Source organism: Opisthocomus hoazin, chromosome 3 (assembly GCF_030867145.1).
Source record: "Opisthocomus hoazin isolate bOpiHoa1 chromosome 3, bOpiHoa1.hap1, whole genome shotgun sequence".
Lineage (NCBI taxonomy): Eukaryota > Metazoa > Chordata > Aves > Opisthocomiformes > Opisthocomidae > Opisthocomus > Opisthocomus hoazin.
This window is the reverse complement of record NC_134416.1, coordinates 105,425,155-105,442,616: the sequence shown is the minus strand read 5'-3', so window position 1 is coordinate 105,442,616 and position 17,462 is coordinate 105,425,155. Positions and strand designations below refer to the sequence as shown.

Below are 17,462 nucleotides of genomic sequence, written 5' to 3'. Positions count from 1 at the left end.
CCAGCAAAACTGAGCAAGACAAACGTTGTACCAGGAAAGAAACGGCCCAATTCTCAGGGTCACCCGGTGGGACATACTCCTTTTCGTTATGCGAATGGCTTTCAGAAGAGGTGGCTTTATTCATACATAGGGATCCGAGTGTTGTGTGCAGAACCATCACGCACAGCCTTTGTCCATTCAGGGTCCCGTAATATCACTGCTGTTCCCATCCAACACTTTTGCTTTTCCTATTTAGCTCTTTTTGAAGACCTACCACTGGACTGGGGCAAGCAGATGGTCAGGAAAATAGAGAAGAAGGAGGATGCCAAAGCAACTGGAAGTCAAAGGTGCAAAAATCATCACTGTAGCAGTGAAGTCCTCCTTGGCAAGTCATAACCCATCTCTGTTCTGCCCTGCTCAATGATGCAGCCAGCCAGTTCTGCAGCCATGAGATGTGTATTACTTTAAGAAACATCAGCAGAAGTTTCACATGCTCAGGCATGGCAGGAGTATATACTGTGGGCCTCGAAACACTTCTTGAATTCAGTGGAGGCTTCAGCACTAGCCTACTGCCACAACAGCTTCTTTCTTCTGAAGTGGAAACATTGCAGTGACATATAAAAGCTCAGGCACAGTAAAATAACCAGTACTGGTGTCCTGCATAGGAATGCCTGATGAAAAACTGGAGTTCTTGAGATTACAAAACTAAAACCCACTCAGCATTTAGTACCTGGGGGTGAGGAATGAGGGCTGGAATAGGGAGTGGTTTTCTTGTGCTGGGGAGATGACAGTCCAGTATTACTGGAGATGCTGTGCAGCAATACGGTATGTACTGTGCAACCTGTGGCAGCAGGTACAAACAGATGATCTGAAAGGTGCTCCTGCTGCCCTTAGTTCCACCTGGTAAATCCGTGACTACTGCAGGCATAGCACTTGTCAGCAAGGATTTAGCTAGATCTACGAACATATTACCCGTTACTGCAGAGTCATTATGGTGTGCCAGTTGCATATTTATGCATTGTAAAAATAGCAGTAAGATATATTTGCACGACCAAGCAACACTTCTCGTCCCTCCGGCAAGGAACGTGCAGTGCAAAGCTTCCTAAACACATACTAAGAAAGAGGCCGTTGTATCTCATGGTTTCTCGTGTGAGGGAAACTGTGTGAGAAACATTGCACATACACTAGAAAGCAAAGTTATAAAAAGAGCAGTTAAATCATGGAAACACTCAAGAACTATAAAACCCAACTGCATTAGGAAAAGACCTAATCACCTAGCTAGAAAAAGTGAGAAAATCAAACAAGTGTGCAAGGCCATCCCATTTTTGATGCTCCTGAGTTCAGACACCCACAGATTGCTTTCAACTCCTTCATCAGAGGAAAGGGAAAGAAAAAGGAAATCCAACTATTGTTTAATGAGCATAAAACCAAATGCCCTGGCTATTTTTTTTTTGCATTTAGTGATGGTTTTACATGCTACATGGGAGACTTCTTTTACCAAGGATGCAACCAGCTGGATGGAAATAGCGTAGCACAAAGGAAACGGCTTTAAACTAAAGGAATGGCTTTAAAATAAAAGAGGGCAGATTTAGATTAGATATAAGGAAGAAATTCTTCACCACGAGGCTGGTGAAACACTGGCACAGGCTGTCCAGAGAAGCTGTGGCTGCCCCCTCCCTGGCAGTGTGCAGGTTGGATGGAGCTCTGAGCAACCTGGGCTGGTGGAAGGTGTCCCTGTCCACGGCAGGGGGGTGAAACCAGATGATCTTTAAGGTCCCTTCCAACCCAAATCATTCTATGATTCTGTCAGCAACTATGGCTTTCCCTCCTGATCCTCTCACGTGCCAATGCCTCAGCACTGCTGCTCGCCCTCATCAGATGTGTCTTCCACGAGCGCGTTCAAACCTCTTTCCAACCCTGGTCCCGTAGGGAGGGCAAGCAGGTTGCCTTCTCCTGAGGACCGAGCATGCTGCAAAACACAGCCGAGAGGAGAGGTGCTCATGGAAACCACTCCTTGTTCTTGCCCTCCTTCCCCTGGTGCTGAGACCACGCTGGCAGGATTTAGGAGGAGCGGCTGTAAGCAAGCAATTTTCTGGGCAGGAGGGCCGCGCAGGGGTCCCCAGGCGCCGGGCTAGGTGCCAGCTGGGTGCCCACCACCCCGACTCCTGCGGGCGGCGCGGATGCGAGGGCAGGGGGAAGCGGGACGCTGTCTCCGGGGTGCGTGTCGGCCCCACAGGCTTCGGAGGAGCTGTAACTCTGCAGGAGGCGCTCGACATTTTGTGGCGTTAGTGGGCTGAGGTAAGCGGCCGCAAGACCGCAAGCAGTGGTCTTCACTGTAATTGTAAACTCTGACTTTTTGATGCCCGTGATAGAAATGTTTGTTATTTTGTTTGGGAAATCTGTCTAGAAAAATTAATTTTGCTTTCTTTCAAAAAAGATTTCATTCTGGGTTTAGAAATTCTCTCTCTCTCCCCAACCCCCCCCCCCCCCCATTTTAATATCATTTTCTATCAACACCAGTTGATTTTTATTTTTTGTTTTTTAGTTGAGTGGATCCAAAGGACAACTTTCCTAATGTTTGGCTACTGGTAATCATAACATTACAAAAAGCTGCAAGCATATATAGAATTTTACAAACATTTATGTGCAGTAGATGGCCTGAGCAATATGTACCTGATGCCAGTACATACCTGGTGTGATTGATGCCTCCTCCTGACATACATGAACATCTAGTAAAACTGTATCCATAATAACAAAAGTCAAGCTTATTGGCACATTTACTCCAAAGAAACTATTTTCTTTCAGCAACAAATGAGTGAAAAATTACATTAGGGTTTGCATTCAACATCTATTTCATTCCAGCAAACATGCTCAACTTTAGGGACTAGCGCGCATAAACAAGAGTTGGAGAAAGGTGACCATAAATACATGCTTAAATGCTTTGCTGTAGAGCACAGAGGCTTGCAGGGTCAAATCTCTCCCATGTGTTGTTCCATTTTACTGCACAATTTAGTCCCAGGCTATTTAAATGGAGACTCTACTTCCCTATTAGTACACTGGATATGCTGAGGCAGAAATATGGTTACAATTTCATAACCCAGAAATGGAGTTGAACTTCTAGCATTTATGTAAGATTGTAGAATAAATATCCTATAGCAGGGAGCCTAAGCAAAATACTCTGTGCCTTTCTGCGTAGCCTGTGGTACAGAGTACTAGCAGTTTCACAGCTGCCATTTTAGAGACAGCTTCTTCTAGCTTAATTAGCATTTATGGATCTTCAAGCAGCAATTAAAAAAAAAAAACTGCCTGGGCTTTATTGGTTTATAAATAATTCTAAGGCATGCTTTGTTATTGTTTGTGGGACACCGGAGTGAAAAATGTGTACAGTTCAAACGCAAATATTGATCTAATTTCTTGCATTGTAGGATAATTAAACTACAGAGAATATTTAAATAGATAAATAGTGAATCAGAACATTCCTTCGGTGGGAAAAGACATGTTTATGCTAATGCTGTCCCCACTTTTTAAAGGTTGCTCCTAGGAACGCAGCCTGCTTTCATATTTTAGCAATGAATGTTAAAGAAATTGTGTTTTATAGCAGGAAAGGGGCTACTGTCCTGTAATGGGAACCAAGTTACTACAGGCATAAGGGAATATTGCACACATAAAATGTAAGCAGGACTGTTAGGCATATAAATTACTATAAAAGGAAACTTTACTACCTTTCTCACAGTTATGATGCCAACTTGGTAATTAGGATCAGTGTTAATGTCGAAGACATCCAGGCCGTCTCCGTCCACGAGGCTGTATTTCATCTCCGCATTAACGCCTTCGTCCAGGTCTTTAGCAACCACGCGGCCCACCGTGGAGCTGACGGGAGCGGACTCCAGCACGCTCATCTGATAGTGCTCTGGCACGAGCAGCAGAGAGGGAGAGGGGAGCGAAAACAAACCAGGCCGTGAGAAGGAACCGAAAACCGCACAGCGACGCAAAGAGCAGGTCAGGGCAGGCCACAACACTGCCAAGCCTGCGGGGAACCCCTGGTACCTCTCCCAAAGCTGTGATTTCCTTTCGAAAGCCACAGCTAGACCGAACTGCCCGGGAAAGTTTTATTCAGATGTTTGTCGTATCAACAGATTTGCTCAAAGGGTTCTTTTCAAAACAGCAATATACCTGGAAATGGGAACTTCAGCTAGAAAAATAGGGCAATTAACACCAGTGCTGTTGCAGCCATGATATAGAGCAGGATATGAAACAGATTTAATAGGACAGGCATCTTTTATTAGATTGGCTTGTACGGCGGGAATAAACACACAGGTTTTGAGTGCCACAAATCCTTCCTGGAGCCCATATAAACTTCTCTTCTACCCTGAACAAAGCGTTGAGAGCTCAGAAGCTTGCCTGTTTCTTCCAAATTTACCAGTTACTTTATTAAAATATACCACCTCTCCCTACAGACCCTGTCTTGAGCACATTTGGTGCATCACTAATTTGCTTAGCAGCAAGCCTGGGGAAAGAGAAAGCTGCTTTTAAAAATGTGTTTTAAAGATATAAATGTTGTATCTAAAATACTTCTCTGCCATCATAGTCTATGTTCAAAACTTCCTTGCCACGCTCTCTCTGTTAACTCCACCAATTACTGAGCTTTACAAAGCAGAGTAACACCAAGGGTGGGGTTTGATCTAGTCTCATTTTTCTGAATCAGGAGTTTGGTATCAAACAGTTACAATTCGTGCCACTTTCAAAACAGGATTGGCCATGGTGCGTTCAGCAAGTTGCTCTGACAGAAGAGGAAAAGCAGAAGCTGAGGCTTCTTGCTGATCTCAGTGGAATGCTTTGATTCAGCAGTGCAACATGCAGAAACAGACGGACAAGAAGAATAGCAACAAAAAGAACCGCAGGAGTTTTCGTTTCTCATGTAGTTGAGAAAAATGGCAAAACCAAAGTGTTTTGAGACCGATCTACGCCACCAAAAGAATCAGTTTCTTTAAAAAAAGAAGGGGAAAAAAAAAGTATATCCCTTGAAAGATTTAGTTCAATCAAACCTGAAAAGTTTCTTTCACATTTTTAACGGTAATATAGAATTATGTAGATAAATTTGGTCCAAAAAATAATTTAAAAAGAGAGAGCAAAATATTGCAAACCTTGCTTTGAGATTTGCTTTTGTAAATACAAAGTCACATCTCTGATAAGAGTGGAGCTGCCTATTTCTGCATGCCGTTAGCTGTGGCTGTTCCATATCTTCGGGTTGAACTGTATATTGTCAAGGGTTAGGCGAGCTGTTCCTGGGGAGCAGCCTGCGTGACAACTCGCTCTCCACTGGCAGCACAGCTACCAGACGCCCTGATTTGACAGACATCCTTTTGGAGATAGGATGAAAAGAGAATCAGGGCAGCAATTAGCAGCCAAAGGCAATGGCCGTGCGCAGTCTAGCAACACAAAAGATCTCCTTCTTTCCTTTATCCGTAAATTAATTTCCCGCCCTTTAAAAAATTGTGTTGGTTTTGATGATTTTGTAGGTCAGGAACCTCGTCTGAAAGACAAGCTGACGAATGCTCCGTTTCGACACTTTTCTGAAGGAAAGTTCCTTCTATCATCTGAAATTCTGCCCATCTCTGATTGTCACTACCCTGAGTTTGCAAGAGGCTCGTCACGAGAGCCGACGGCAGCCGTACCTCTCAGCCACCCCTCTGTGCCCGTCCTGCCGCAGCGGGTACTCACTCTGTGGAAACCTGGGCGGGTTGTCGTTGACATCAGAGAGGCTGATGTTGACCGTGGTCGTTCCTGCTAATCCTCCCAGCTGCCCGCCCATATCCTTGGCCTGGATAATCACTTCGTAATATTCTTTTGCTTCTCGGTCCATGTTCATCAGAGCTGTTCTAATTAAGCCTGGGGTTTCGGGAACAAAAGAAATGGCGGTTACAGAGTACACAGACAAGGTGGGATGCTCTTGCTCGTGCGTGGTATTGCCTATGTCCAGAGTGAGACCAGGCTCCACGTTCAACCTCACCCTTCCCGGCAGAGCAGGACTCACCCAAGTTAAACCCAGGTTAACAGAAGGTGTGGATTTTAAAGCAGGCCAGTTAAAACGCATCAGCCAGGGCAGGCTGCCTGTTCAGAATTAAAATCTTGCCTTCCAAGGGAGCTGGGAAATCATTTCACAGAATCACGGAATGGTCGGGGTTGGAAGGGACCTCTGTGGGTCACCCAGTCCAACCCCCTGCCCAAGCAGGGTCACCCAGAGCAGGCTGCACAGGACCTTGTCCAGGCGGGGCTGGAATATCTCCAGAGAAGGAAACTCCACAGCCTCCCTGGGCAGCCTGGGCCAGGGCTCCGTCACCCTCAGAGGGAAGAAGTTCTTCCTCATGTTCAGCTGGAACTTCCTGTGCCTCAGTTTGTGCCCGTTGCCCCTTGTCCTGTCGCTGGGCACCACTGAAAAGAGTCTGGCCCCATCCTCCTGACACCCACCCTGCAGATATTTATAAGCATTTATTAGGTCCCCTCGCAGCCTTCTCTTCTCCAGGCTGAACAAGCACAGCTCCCTCAGCCTCTCCTCATAGGAGAGATGCTCCAGCCCCCTCACCATCCTCGTAGCCCTCCGCTGGACTCTCTCCAGCAGCTCCTCGTCTTTCTGGAACTGCGGGGCCCAGAACTGGACACAGTGCTCCAGATGGGGCCTCACTAGGGCAGAGCAGAGGGGGAGGAGAACCTCCCTCGCCCTGCTGCCCACACTCCTCCTAATGCACCCCAGGATCCCACTGGCCTTCTTGGCAGCCAGGGCACACTGCTGGCTCATGGTCACCCTGTCGTCCCCCAGCACTCCCAGTCCCTCTCTGCAGAGCTGCTCTCCAGCAGGTCCGCCCCAGCCTGTACTGGTGCCTGGGGTTGTTCCTCCCCAGGTGCAGGTATCCACCACTCATCCCAGCTTTGTGCCATCAGCAAACTTGCTGGCAAACCTGCCGCAAGCCCGGGGGGGGGTCGCTCGGCCCCGTCGCCACCCAAGCTGGGGGCTGCGAGAGCAGAATCTGGGGAGTCCGCGCTGGCTGGGCCGGCAGGGGCGGCGGGGGGGCCCGCAGAGCCGTCCCCTTCCTCCGGGCTGCGCTGCCGCGGGAGGACGTGAGGTGGCAGCAGCAGCGCTGCTCTGGCTGGAACAGCACGGCTGTCCTTCATTCGGGCTGGCACACGGCATCACAGCATGGTCGGGGCTGGCAGGGACCTCCGTGGGTCACCCAGTCCCACCCCCTGCCGAAGCAGGGTCACCCAGAGCAGGCTGCACAGGACCTTGTCCAGGTGGGTCTGGAATATCTCCAGAGAAGGAGACTCCACAGCCTCCCTGGGCAGCCTGTGCCAGGGCTGCATCACCCTCAGAGGGAAGAAGTTCTTCCTCATCTTCAGCTGGAACTTCCTCTGCTTCAGTTTGTGCCCGTTTCCACGCTCCCCTCTCCCTGGGCATCGACTCTGTTGGTGAACGCGCTCCTTGGAGCCGCGCAGCCCTGGGTTTCGGAGCTGCCAAACCTCCCAGTCCTCCCAGTGCCACCCAACCCTTGCGCCTCCGGCACCTCCCTGCCCACCCGCAGCTTGCCCCTCGGCAACACGGCTGACCCACGAGGGTCCCCGAGCAGGAGGGGAGTGGTGGCCGGTGATACCGGCTATGATACTTTCGGGGTGCCCTTCTGCGGGGGGCAAACCCGCGCCAGCCCCAGGCACCGTCCCAGCTGCGCGGCTCGACGTGCAGCACGTCAGGACACTCTTAACTTGAGTGATCCGCGCTCGGTCTTTATTTTTAGCAGAAAGACAACGTATGGGTTTAATAAAAAAGCCGTAAAAAGATATTGCCTTGGCAATTATCACCGTATGCAGAAGGGAAGAAATAGTGACCAGTGCTGAACAATTCACAGCGTGCTATTTTAATCTTGCTACACGGAGTCCTGAAGAGCCTCATCCTGCAAAGCTGAGTGACTCCCGTGAAGTGCTGTAGCTCCTCAGCTGCCATGGATATAAATAAGATATGAAAATGCTTAGCGTTTTGGGAAGTATTTTCTCCACGTACGAATACTTTGTGGGGAATTTGCACTCTTGGCTTGTCCTTAATACAGAACAAGCTAGATCTTAAAAAAGACATCATGTCTGCTGTGCCCATGCTTGGGGCCTCTGGTCCCTAGAGGAGGGCCAGCCCACGACCACAGCCCCCAGAGCCAGGATGGGGTTCCTGCTCCTCCATACGGGACCCCGAGGAGCAGCGACGCTGAGCCGGGAGCCTCCGATGCTGCCGCACACAACTGATCAGCAAGGAAATGCTGAGGATGGTGATGAACCTTAAAGTGTTCCGTAGGGCTACGGGAAAGGCTCAGATCCTCAGACCTTCCGAAATAAAGGTGCTGGTACCATTTCTCTCACCAAACCGACTGAGGTTTGCTCTCTTAAAAAAAGTAGTAAAGGGCAGAAGTGATGTCCTTTCTTTTCTATAACAGCCAGATGGTTTCTTGGGGAGACTTGGGTACCCTTGCCTACTCTGCCTGAAGGGATTTAAATCCACGGTTTTTTTTTAACTTCTAGGGGAATATGATCATGGACAGGCTGTATTGATGGAGCCCTGGCACAGGTTGCCCAGAGAGGTTGCGGAGTCTCCTTCTCTGGAGATACTCAAGACCTGCCTGGACAAAGTCCTGTGCAGCCTGCTCTGGGTGACCCTGCTTGGGCAGGGGGTTGGACTGGGTGACCCACAGAGGTCCCTGCCAACCCCGACCATGCAGTGATTCTGTGAGTCTGTAAAAGTATTCTGGAAAAAGGGAGGAGGAGGGTCTCAGCTTTCCTCTGAAGTTGTGCCTTCACATATACATTTGTTCAGCACCTGTGAGGCCAGTGACAGGACAGGGACAGGAGCACGCTTCTGGAACCCAGAGGTTGTGTTGGGAGGTGAGGGATCAGGACCCCAATGCTTCTAGCAGAGGAGTGTTACCCACTATTGGGTGCTTTAATCACTACCCGTCAAGGTAAAGATGCTGGTGGTGGCTTATGCTCCAGCTCTGTTTCGGAAGAACGCGTGAGCTGCCATTGCATTTCGTGGGTTACCGCACCCCGCAGGTGGGTTCGCACTGGGGAAGCCCGTTAGAGTCCTGTGCCTGCCATGGGGAAAGGGTTTCTGGCTCACAACCGCACTCAGCCTAAAATGGGTGCCCTGCTGCCCGCTCGTGAAGGCTGAGCCAGCTCTGGGCACGCCCAGTGATGCAGGTCTAAGCCACTGGGAAATTAGTAAGGGGAGAAAAAGACCTTTTCTCGGTTAAATACCAATCAAGTACATTATTTTGAAGGTAAGGGCCTATCTTCTCTCTAAGTTACACTCTAGAGATTAAATCTGTACTGGATCCGACCCTGAATATTGCTGCTTTTCTTTCTTAGAAATCATTTAGTCCTTAGCAAAGCTATGATGATGCCCTTATTTGTCTGCTGTTGATAACCTGGTTACAAGATGAACACTACTGTTTTATTTACATTGTGGAGAGCTGAGGAAACAGCATGCCACGTACAAGTTTGGCTAGAGCACCTACTCCATACCCCGCTAACTTTCAGTAGTAGATTATGCAGTGTTTGTTCTGTTTTGTCCCCCAGGGCTCAGCAGTGACTATCGTCTCATGAGTTTCTGACCTTAGCACTACAGATGCCCTTTAGAAACTGTCAAAACCTGTCAGATTCCTCTTTTGGATATAAACCTTGGATATACACAGAAAAAGAGAGAGACGAAGCAAGCAAAACAGAGAGGGTGTCCTATAGAGAAATTTAAGGCCGTTAACAAGAACACCCTTAGGTAAAACTGCTCCAGATAACCGCATCTTTTAGCCTGCACTTTCCAGTCCTGCTTGGTTCATAGACTGATTTTTTTCCACCAAGCCTTGTTACCAGCTAGATCTGCTGAAGACACTGTTGCAATGATAGAAGCCAGGAAGAGTATTTACAGCACCAAACCCACCCAGCTCCCGAGCTGCAGAATGCGGTCATGCAGCTGAACGTATCGCTGCAGAAGGCACGTCCTTCTTCTGGAGCTCATGAACACGGCCTTGCTTTAACCTCTGCGCCTCTTACCTTGGCTCCAAGCCATAGAAATATGTTTCTCTGAACACAGCCATGATGCACTGCCTTTTCTTTCTGCTTGAAACTCTTCCTTTCGGTTTTTACAGTGCCTCGTTCCCTGATGAAATGACATACCTGTCCGGGAGTCCACCGAGAAATATGGTTGTCCTTGGAGAATACTGTACACTACTCTGGCGCTGTTCCCATAGGTTGGGTCATCAGCATCTGTCGCTGTCACCTGGATAACAGAGGTGCCTGACAAAAAAACCCATCAGGTGAGACCTTGTGGGATAAAGAGCTGGCATGAAAAGTACACAGTTCAAAATAAACTGACGTGCCTAACAAGAGCTTTCTCACAATGAACTTCTTCATCTGATGCTCGTAGTGCTTGTACTTATTGCTCATACTTGTACCTCATTAGCACTAAAGGAATTAATAGGCATAAATTCATCATGCGTCTATAAGGAGGTATAAAAGAGCAAGTACTCTATGGAGCACAGTTACAGAATTGCTGATCTTACAGAGCTTCATTATGGTTTGCAGAGAGCTGGTAGTTATATACTGCTTGCTTCTTTTCCCCTTTTCTTGATTTTAAACGTTATTTAAAGGCAGCTCAAATAAGATCTCTAGCTATGCTGACATAAATCGTGAGCTGTTGCAGCAGGCCCATGGATAGTGTATGTTGACTAAGGGATGGGAATTGTGCACAAATAAGGAGCACGAAGGGATGTATCTCTGAGGTCATCTCCCTGTGGCATTGCCATTTACATTGCATGGCCTAGAGATTATACCCTGCTGAAGTCCCTTTTGGAACCCATACACATGAGTATATATTTCTTTTCTTCAGTTGGTGTTCAAGGTCTGCTTCCTCCGAAGCTAATAACGGCTTGCAGGTGATGTAATTTATCAAGAACAAGGAGAAGGTAAGGCATAACTGTTTGAAATGTATGTGAATTTTGACTCCTTAAAATGTCAGACAATGTCTTTATGAATGTATTTAGCCTTCTACACAACATTTTTTGTTAGAAACAAATCCCATGTTACTGGAAAATAAATCTGAATTCAAACTAGCCGCTACCATTAAGAAACATTATTTCTTTTGTATTCGATGCTTGTCTCTAGCTTTACGTCAACATAATATTGAAGAATGAGAAGTTGAAGCATATCTGTAACTTCAGGACATGTGATATATATATATGGTGTTATCTCTGTAAGGATGTTACAGATCCAAAAAGCAATAAGCATCTCCAAAAGAAAAGAAAAAGTCCAAGAAAACAGTATTTTATGTGACTATCGGATTTGTTATATGGAAATGGTTTCTCCTGACTTGTGGGAAGGCTGCTGGTTGTCTTCTGGCTGCAGTGCGATAACAGGACTGTCTTTGGCATGATCCTGTTCTCTGGAAGTGGAGAGCAAACGGTACCAGAGCCTTGGGATCCACTGAACTGTGTTTAGTGCAGGCTTATATGGATTAGAACGAGCAAAGCTGCTAATAATTCCTGTCCTGTCTCCATGATTTCAAGAGCTCCTGGACAGCGTTTCAGCTCTCAGTATGAACTCGAAGAGGTTCCTAAAGCTGTGTTATTTTCTGGATGGCAATGGATATCTAGTGGTCATTACTATTTCTACCACCTGACAGCAGCGGAGAAAGGGGCACTATGTTACTGCAAGTTGTCTGAGGGTAACATGTTCGAAGTAAACCTTTTTCCAGCTCTCACGCTCCCCTTGACATGTTTTCTTTCAGAGGAGCCCAGCTGATGGTGGTGTAAAGCCTGCTGTCCCTCTTCTGCAGCAGTCAGGTACCCCAGGGGAAGCTCTCCTGCCCTGCACCTCCCGCGCAAGAGGCAAAAGCTGAGTGCAAGGGGTCAGGGAATTTATGTTTTAGTCACCAGTTTGCTTACAGGGGGAAGAGACTCCACAAAATCTGCCTTACCCACAGGTGACATTTCTGGAACAGAGGCTACGTAAGGTCCATCCAGGAACTTGGGTTCATTGTCGTTGATGTCTTGGATTTTGATGATGAACTCTGACTCCGGTTCCATCGGCCGGCCCGTTCGCCTGTCCAGAGCCTGCGCCCTCAGGGTGTACTGCGACCTCTCCTCCCGGTCCAGTCGCTGAATGGCATGGATGTCCCCTGTGGTGTCATCAATGGTAAACACGATGCCAGCTCCCTCTCCCGAGAGGATATATTTGATGGAACCATCGCCCCTGTCCATGTCAGAGTGGAGCTGCGGAAAGGAACGGGATTCAATTAGACCACGAGCCGGGCAAGCAGCTGTGGAGACACCGAGCACGTGAACACCCCGAGCATGTTGGTCTCACTGCTGGGACTCACAAGCTGGTTTTAATGAACTCCTTTTGCTGAAAGAGGCAAATACTCGGTAAAGTCTGTATCGGAGTTGCAGTTAAAAACCCTCTCCTGTCTTCGCATTTCTGGGCCCACAGCTGTGCCAGAAGAAAAGGCAGAGACACCCAAACAGGCGTGGGCTCTGTGCCCTTTTGAAATCTCACTCAGCACAATAATTATCTTTTGCCTGGTTGCAATGGCTGTTGAGAAGGACTCACTGCCAGGCTTGGGATAAGGTAAGGTCAGCAACGCTGCAGAATGTGCTTGCTCACAACGCTGAAGAGGAGTCAGATATTCCAGAGACAGCATATATTGGGGCAGAGAAGGCAAATCTATTTGGGATCAGGGGGAGAGCTACTCAGTAACTGTCATGATTCAGAAATCTTTCAATTTTTTTTTTCCCATGAAAATTTTAGCCATAAAAATTAGGCTGGATGCTTACATCTTCAGGAAAGAATTATTGTTCAACAGAAGGTAAGGTAAGCAGCGAGGAACGTTTGATTGTGTCTATGTCAGGCTATAGAGATGAGAGGCATCCCAGATTTTCTGGGGAATTAGCAAAAGGATTTATTGCATGACTGCTAATTAGTTCTGAGCAGTCACAGATAGCTGCGAATGCAACAGAACAGAAGAAAAGTAAACGCAGTGCTAATTGTCATCTAAAACAGAGAAACAAATCATCCCGGGGACTACCACTCTGTTAAACACCTGGTTCCCATGAAATACTGGAATGACTATCAAAAGACAAACAAATCACTTAATTTCACTCACACTATGAAGATGCTTAACGGCATGCTTATACTTCTGTGCTTCTGAGGAATGGAGCACAAAGACCAATGCCTGGAGATAGTATTGGTTCATTCCCAAAAGACAGGCAGGCAATAGACTTGAAGTGCAATAAATAAAATAGGATTTTCAAGAATGGTTCAGGTGTGAACGCTGTTTTCGAGTGTCATTTTGAGAGACAAATAAAGAATAGATAAATAATTAAAAAAAAGGTCAGAGGGCCACATTCATTTAAACACATTTTTAAATGCATGTATGAGCTAATTGTCTCAAGCAATACGGTCAGAATTAAGTGTGTGTTTAATGCTCTGATGAGCTTGAAGGATATACGGGAATAATTGTGGAGGATGGGGCCAAACATAGGCAAATATTTGTACTGGAGAGAAAAATCTTGGAATAATAAATTGAATACATGAACACAGGATTGGTAGGATTTGAAGAAAGAATCCAAACACAAATGACTAATTTGTGTAGAAAAGCAGCAGTCAGACTCTATGCATTTTGTTACAGGCTATTATCTCAAGAAAAGAACTGAAGAAATCTCATCTCTGAGCTATTGAAAAACACACTGAAAACTACAGCGTAACTTCTCACATACAAAAAAGTTTGATAGAGATGTGGACAAATTGCCTTATCTGACCTAAGCATTTCTAATGTCAATGGACCAACTTAACAGCTGTTTTAGGGCACATGGTCCCATTGACTTGGGAGCTGAAGGACCATTTCTCCCAGTGATGGATCTGGCTGGAAGCTGCTTGTTCTCTGGAGGCTGCTTTCCTTACTAGCCTGTCAGAGTGCAGCACGTGACCTACCCAAAACTTGTGCCTACTCCTGATTGTAGGATAAGACTAACGTCAGCTGAGGTGGGATCTATATGGTTTTCTATGGCACGTCCCACCCTGCAGACAGGTCTGTATGTAGGTGGCCCATCGACTCTTCACGACGGCCGGGATAGCGAGTGCTAAGGGCAGCAGCACTGCGAAGTGGCTGCAAGAGCTGAGGGTGCAGACTGTGACATCTGCTGTGTCAGGTCATCGATATTTCATTTCAGTGCTTTGCCACGGGTCTCCGCAGTGGCTACTGCATCTGAGAGACATCGGTCCTTCGGAGGAATGCTGGCAGCTCTCAGGTGATGTATCAGCTAAACGGAGGAAGAACAAACCCAGAAAAATTTGGCAGTGGCAAACGGTTACATTTAGATGACTGCCATGTGTACTAATTCACATGCAGGCGCCAGGACTGCAAACTGGCGTACCTTCAGGAAACACCATCTTGTGATTAATTTAAAAAAGGACAATGGCTCTCATTATTTACCCTAAACACCCATAACTCAGAGATTATCACTGTAGGAGCTAGTAAACAGGATGCTTCCAGAAGGAGGACACTATTACAGCTTTTCAAATTGGTTCTGAACCACTAAGCTACATTTTGGGCATTTGTTTTAGTGCATTAGTGCATCAGTGACAGAGTGCAGCTGCTGAGACAGATACAGATGTTAGACCTGATTGGGGAATTAGAGCTGGGCCTGATGGAAGAAAATGTATTTTGGAACATCAACAGGTCCTCACTAAATAGGTAAAAGGAAAGAAAAAGAAAGAGGAAGTCAAAGAAAAGCCAAATGAAAAAAAATGATAAAAGAAAGAGGCAAGGGCAAAAAAATTGAAAATGAAAAGAAAATGAAAAAAAAGAATAAAGAAAAGAAAAAATATAAAAAGGAAAAGAAAAAGAAAAAAAAAGAAAAAGAAAAAGAAAAAGAAAAAGAAAAAGAAACAGAAAAAGAAAAAGAAAAAGAAAACAAAAATGAAAAAGAAAAAAGAAAAAGAAAAAGAAAAAGAAAAAGAAAAAGAAAAAGAAAAAGAAAAAGAAAAAGAAAAAGAAAACAAAAATGAAAAAGAAAAAAGAAAAAGAAAAAGAAAAAGAAAAAGAAAAAGAAAAAGAAAAAGAAAAAGAAAAAGAAAAAGAAAAAGAAAAAGAAAAAGAAAAAGAAAAAGAAAAAGCATCTTTTAAAATAGCAGAAGATGTTCTGGAAAGTTCAAAAAACTTCGAAGATACTGAATCAAACTCATGGGTTAAATTACACCTTCTGTCTGAAGCACTATTTGGAATGAATGCAGTGGTGTAGGGAGCAAACAAGGAATGAACGTAGCACGCTAATGAAAATTTGGGAGTACAAGAGGATCTCTGTCTAACTGTGATTTGTGAAAAGCACTGGGTCTCAACCAAGGCTAGGCAGTAAGAAATGCTAGCACCACTTGCGCAGCTCCTTGTATAACCTGCTCTTTCCAGACAAAGCAAAAAAAGAGCATTAAAGGCTCAACACTTCCAGCCTGCAATCAGTCTGAAAGAACTTGGTGTCTGAAGGGACTGCAGCTCACACCGCTGCAATGACAAACCCAGCATCAGGATGCTGCGGTTTGGGTTGCATGTAGAAGTCACTGTGTTGGAAAGGTGATCCCGTTTTCAGCTGACTTTGTTTTGTGGGTGGTGCAATAAATTGTGCTGCCGTGTGGCTGACACAAAAGTAGGAGGAATTCATTTGTACTTTCTCCTCCACATTAAGGAATGGAGTATGGGAGGCATAAACCCAATAACTCCTAAGAAATTGTTTACTGTGTCAGCCTGGGTCCTTCTTTTGATGAGAATTGTACAAAAGATTAAGGAAGGCTGAATGACACTTCTCCAGGCAGAGGGCACGTGGAAGACAGCGGTGTTGCTGAGGGCAGCTCAGGGGAGGACTCGTGCAGCTCTGCTAGCGGGGCTGTGACTCCATCCTCCACGTGCTCTCCCTTCTCTGCCTCCAGGGAGTTAGCACCTGCAGGGGATTTTCGTGAGGATGTGTGAGTGAGTTTGGTTGATGTGCAGTGATAGTCTGTAGAAATGATGCACTTGATTCACTCATTCAGCTGCTGTGGTTCAAATGACTCTTTCCTTTCAAAGCGGGTTGGGGAGTCTCCTACATGGCAAAGTGGTGAAGTCTGTTCCCAGTTCAATCACTGCAGCTGTTGAGGCTGCTGGATGAGTGTGGACAATACCTGCTGCAGCAAATGTGGGGGCTCTGGTTTCCCTTGTTCATCCTATTAGCCAATAATCGCTACCTCTAGGAAAGCTGAAGCCTCATATTTATCTGTGGCAGGACCAGGAACCCTCTGAAGCTAAAATAGCTTGAAATTAGGATCACGAGCACTGGAGAAAAGCAAAAATTGTACTGACTTCACCTCAGGAAATTTCATTTCATTTCCCTGTCCAGAAGATATTTTGACCCTTGCCTTACCATTATGTAGGAAAGTACATTTTTCATAACAGCCTTGAAAATCATATCAGGCAAGCCTGGACCCATGGTTCAAGTCAAGATGCTTTTTGGGTTGCTCCAGTCATACCTAGCTAGCCAGAAACAACTGTACAAGAGCATCAGAATAAGCCCCTCTCTTATGGGAAGCCTTTAGAGTATAAAGTAAATACAAGTGGATCTATGCTGTGTGCTCTTTCTCCTTCTGAACCAGGCTTGGAGAGAGCAGATGGATAAAAGCAAGGCCTGGCTAGCAGGATATTTCAGGGTGTCATGAGTGGTGCTGGTCAGAAGCAGCTCTGGCTGGCCAGGCATGGGACCCAGGGCTGCTGCTAGCAGCAAGCAGCAGGCTGGGAGTCCTCCTGCACCTCCACCCTGCTCTGTGCAAACCCTTCCAGAGCTATTTCTGAGTGAGCCTGGGGTGACTAGGGCTGATAAATTTCTGGTCTGCCAGAACAATTAATTCAACCCCCAGTCTATTTCCCGCTGACCCCTTTCCTAAGCATCCCTGAGACACAGGCAGGGTGATGAACGGTGGTGGGCTGCACCTTCTGTCGAGAGCCTGTGCCTTTGGCTGTAGGAGATGTAGGGAAGCTTTTCCCTCACAGCAGCACCCACCGCACTCATCCCACCGCTCGGCTGGCTGCTCTGCACCCAGCGCATGGGTGGGAGAAGATGAGATGTTTGACCCCCTGAGGCCCTTTCTGGCAGCGGAGTTCGCTGGTGTCCGGTCTACGTGGAGCAGTGCAGAGTTAGGAGGCCCTCAAGGAGATCCAGCCATGTCAGTTCAGCAGTGCCCTGTTCACCACGGGAGCTACTTAGCCCTTGCGCACCCCTGTGCTAACACAGCCATGGCGTAGGTGGTCCTGGAGAGAGCTCACTCACGGCAGCTTGGGCCCTTGTGTGGTGGGCACAGACCATGAAGAGTCATCCCTGCTTCCCCCCGTTCTGTGGAGCTGAGCGGCAGCGAGCTCCAGAGCACTGCCGACCGCGTCA

General features: G+C 46.8%; 1 protein-coding gene across 6 annotated transcripts in view; it reads right to left on the bottom strand.

The window, feature by feature from the left end:
- Positions 1-17,462, bottom strand: part of CDH20 (cadherin 20) — a 123,598-nt gene that overhangs the window by 20,700 nt on the left and 85,436 nt on the right. For all 6 annotated transcript variants that reach the window (XM_075417147.1, XM_075417149.1, XM_075417148.1 and 3 more), the window contains 4 exons: positions 11,981-12,275; positions 10,183-10,302; positions 5,701-5,868; positions 3,702-3,889 (listed from right to left, as the gene is read on the bottom strand). In XM_075417147.1, coding sequence (XP_075273262.1) covers positions 3,702-3,889; positions 5,701-5,868; positions 10,183-10,302; positions 11,981-12,275 — 771 coding nt within the window. The remainder of the gene's footprint in view (positions 1-3,701; positions 3,890-5,700; positions 5,869-10,182; positions 10,303-11,980; positions 12,276-17,462) is intronic.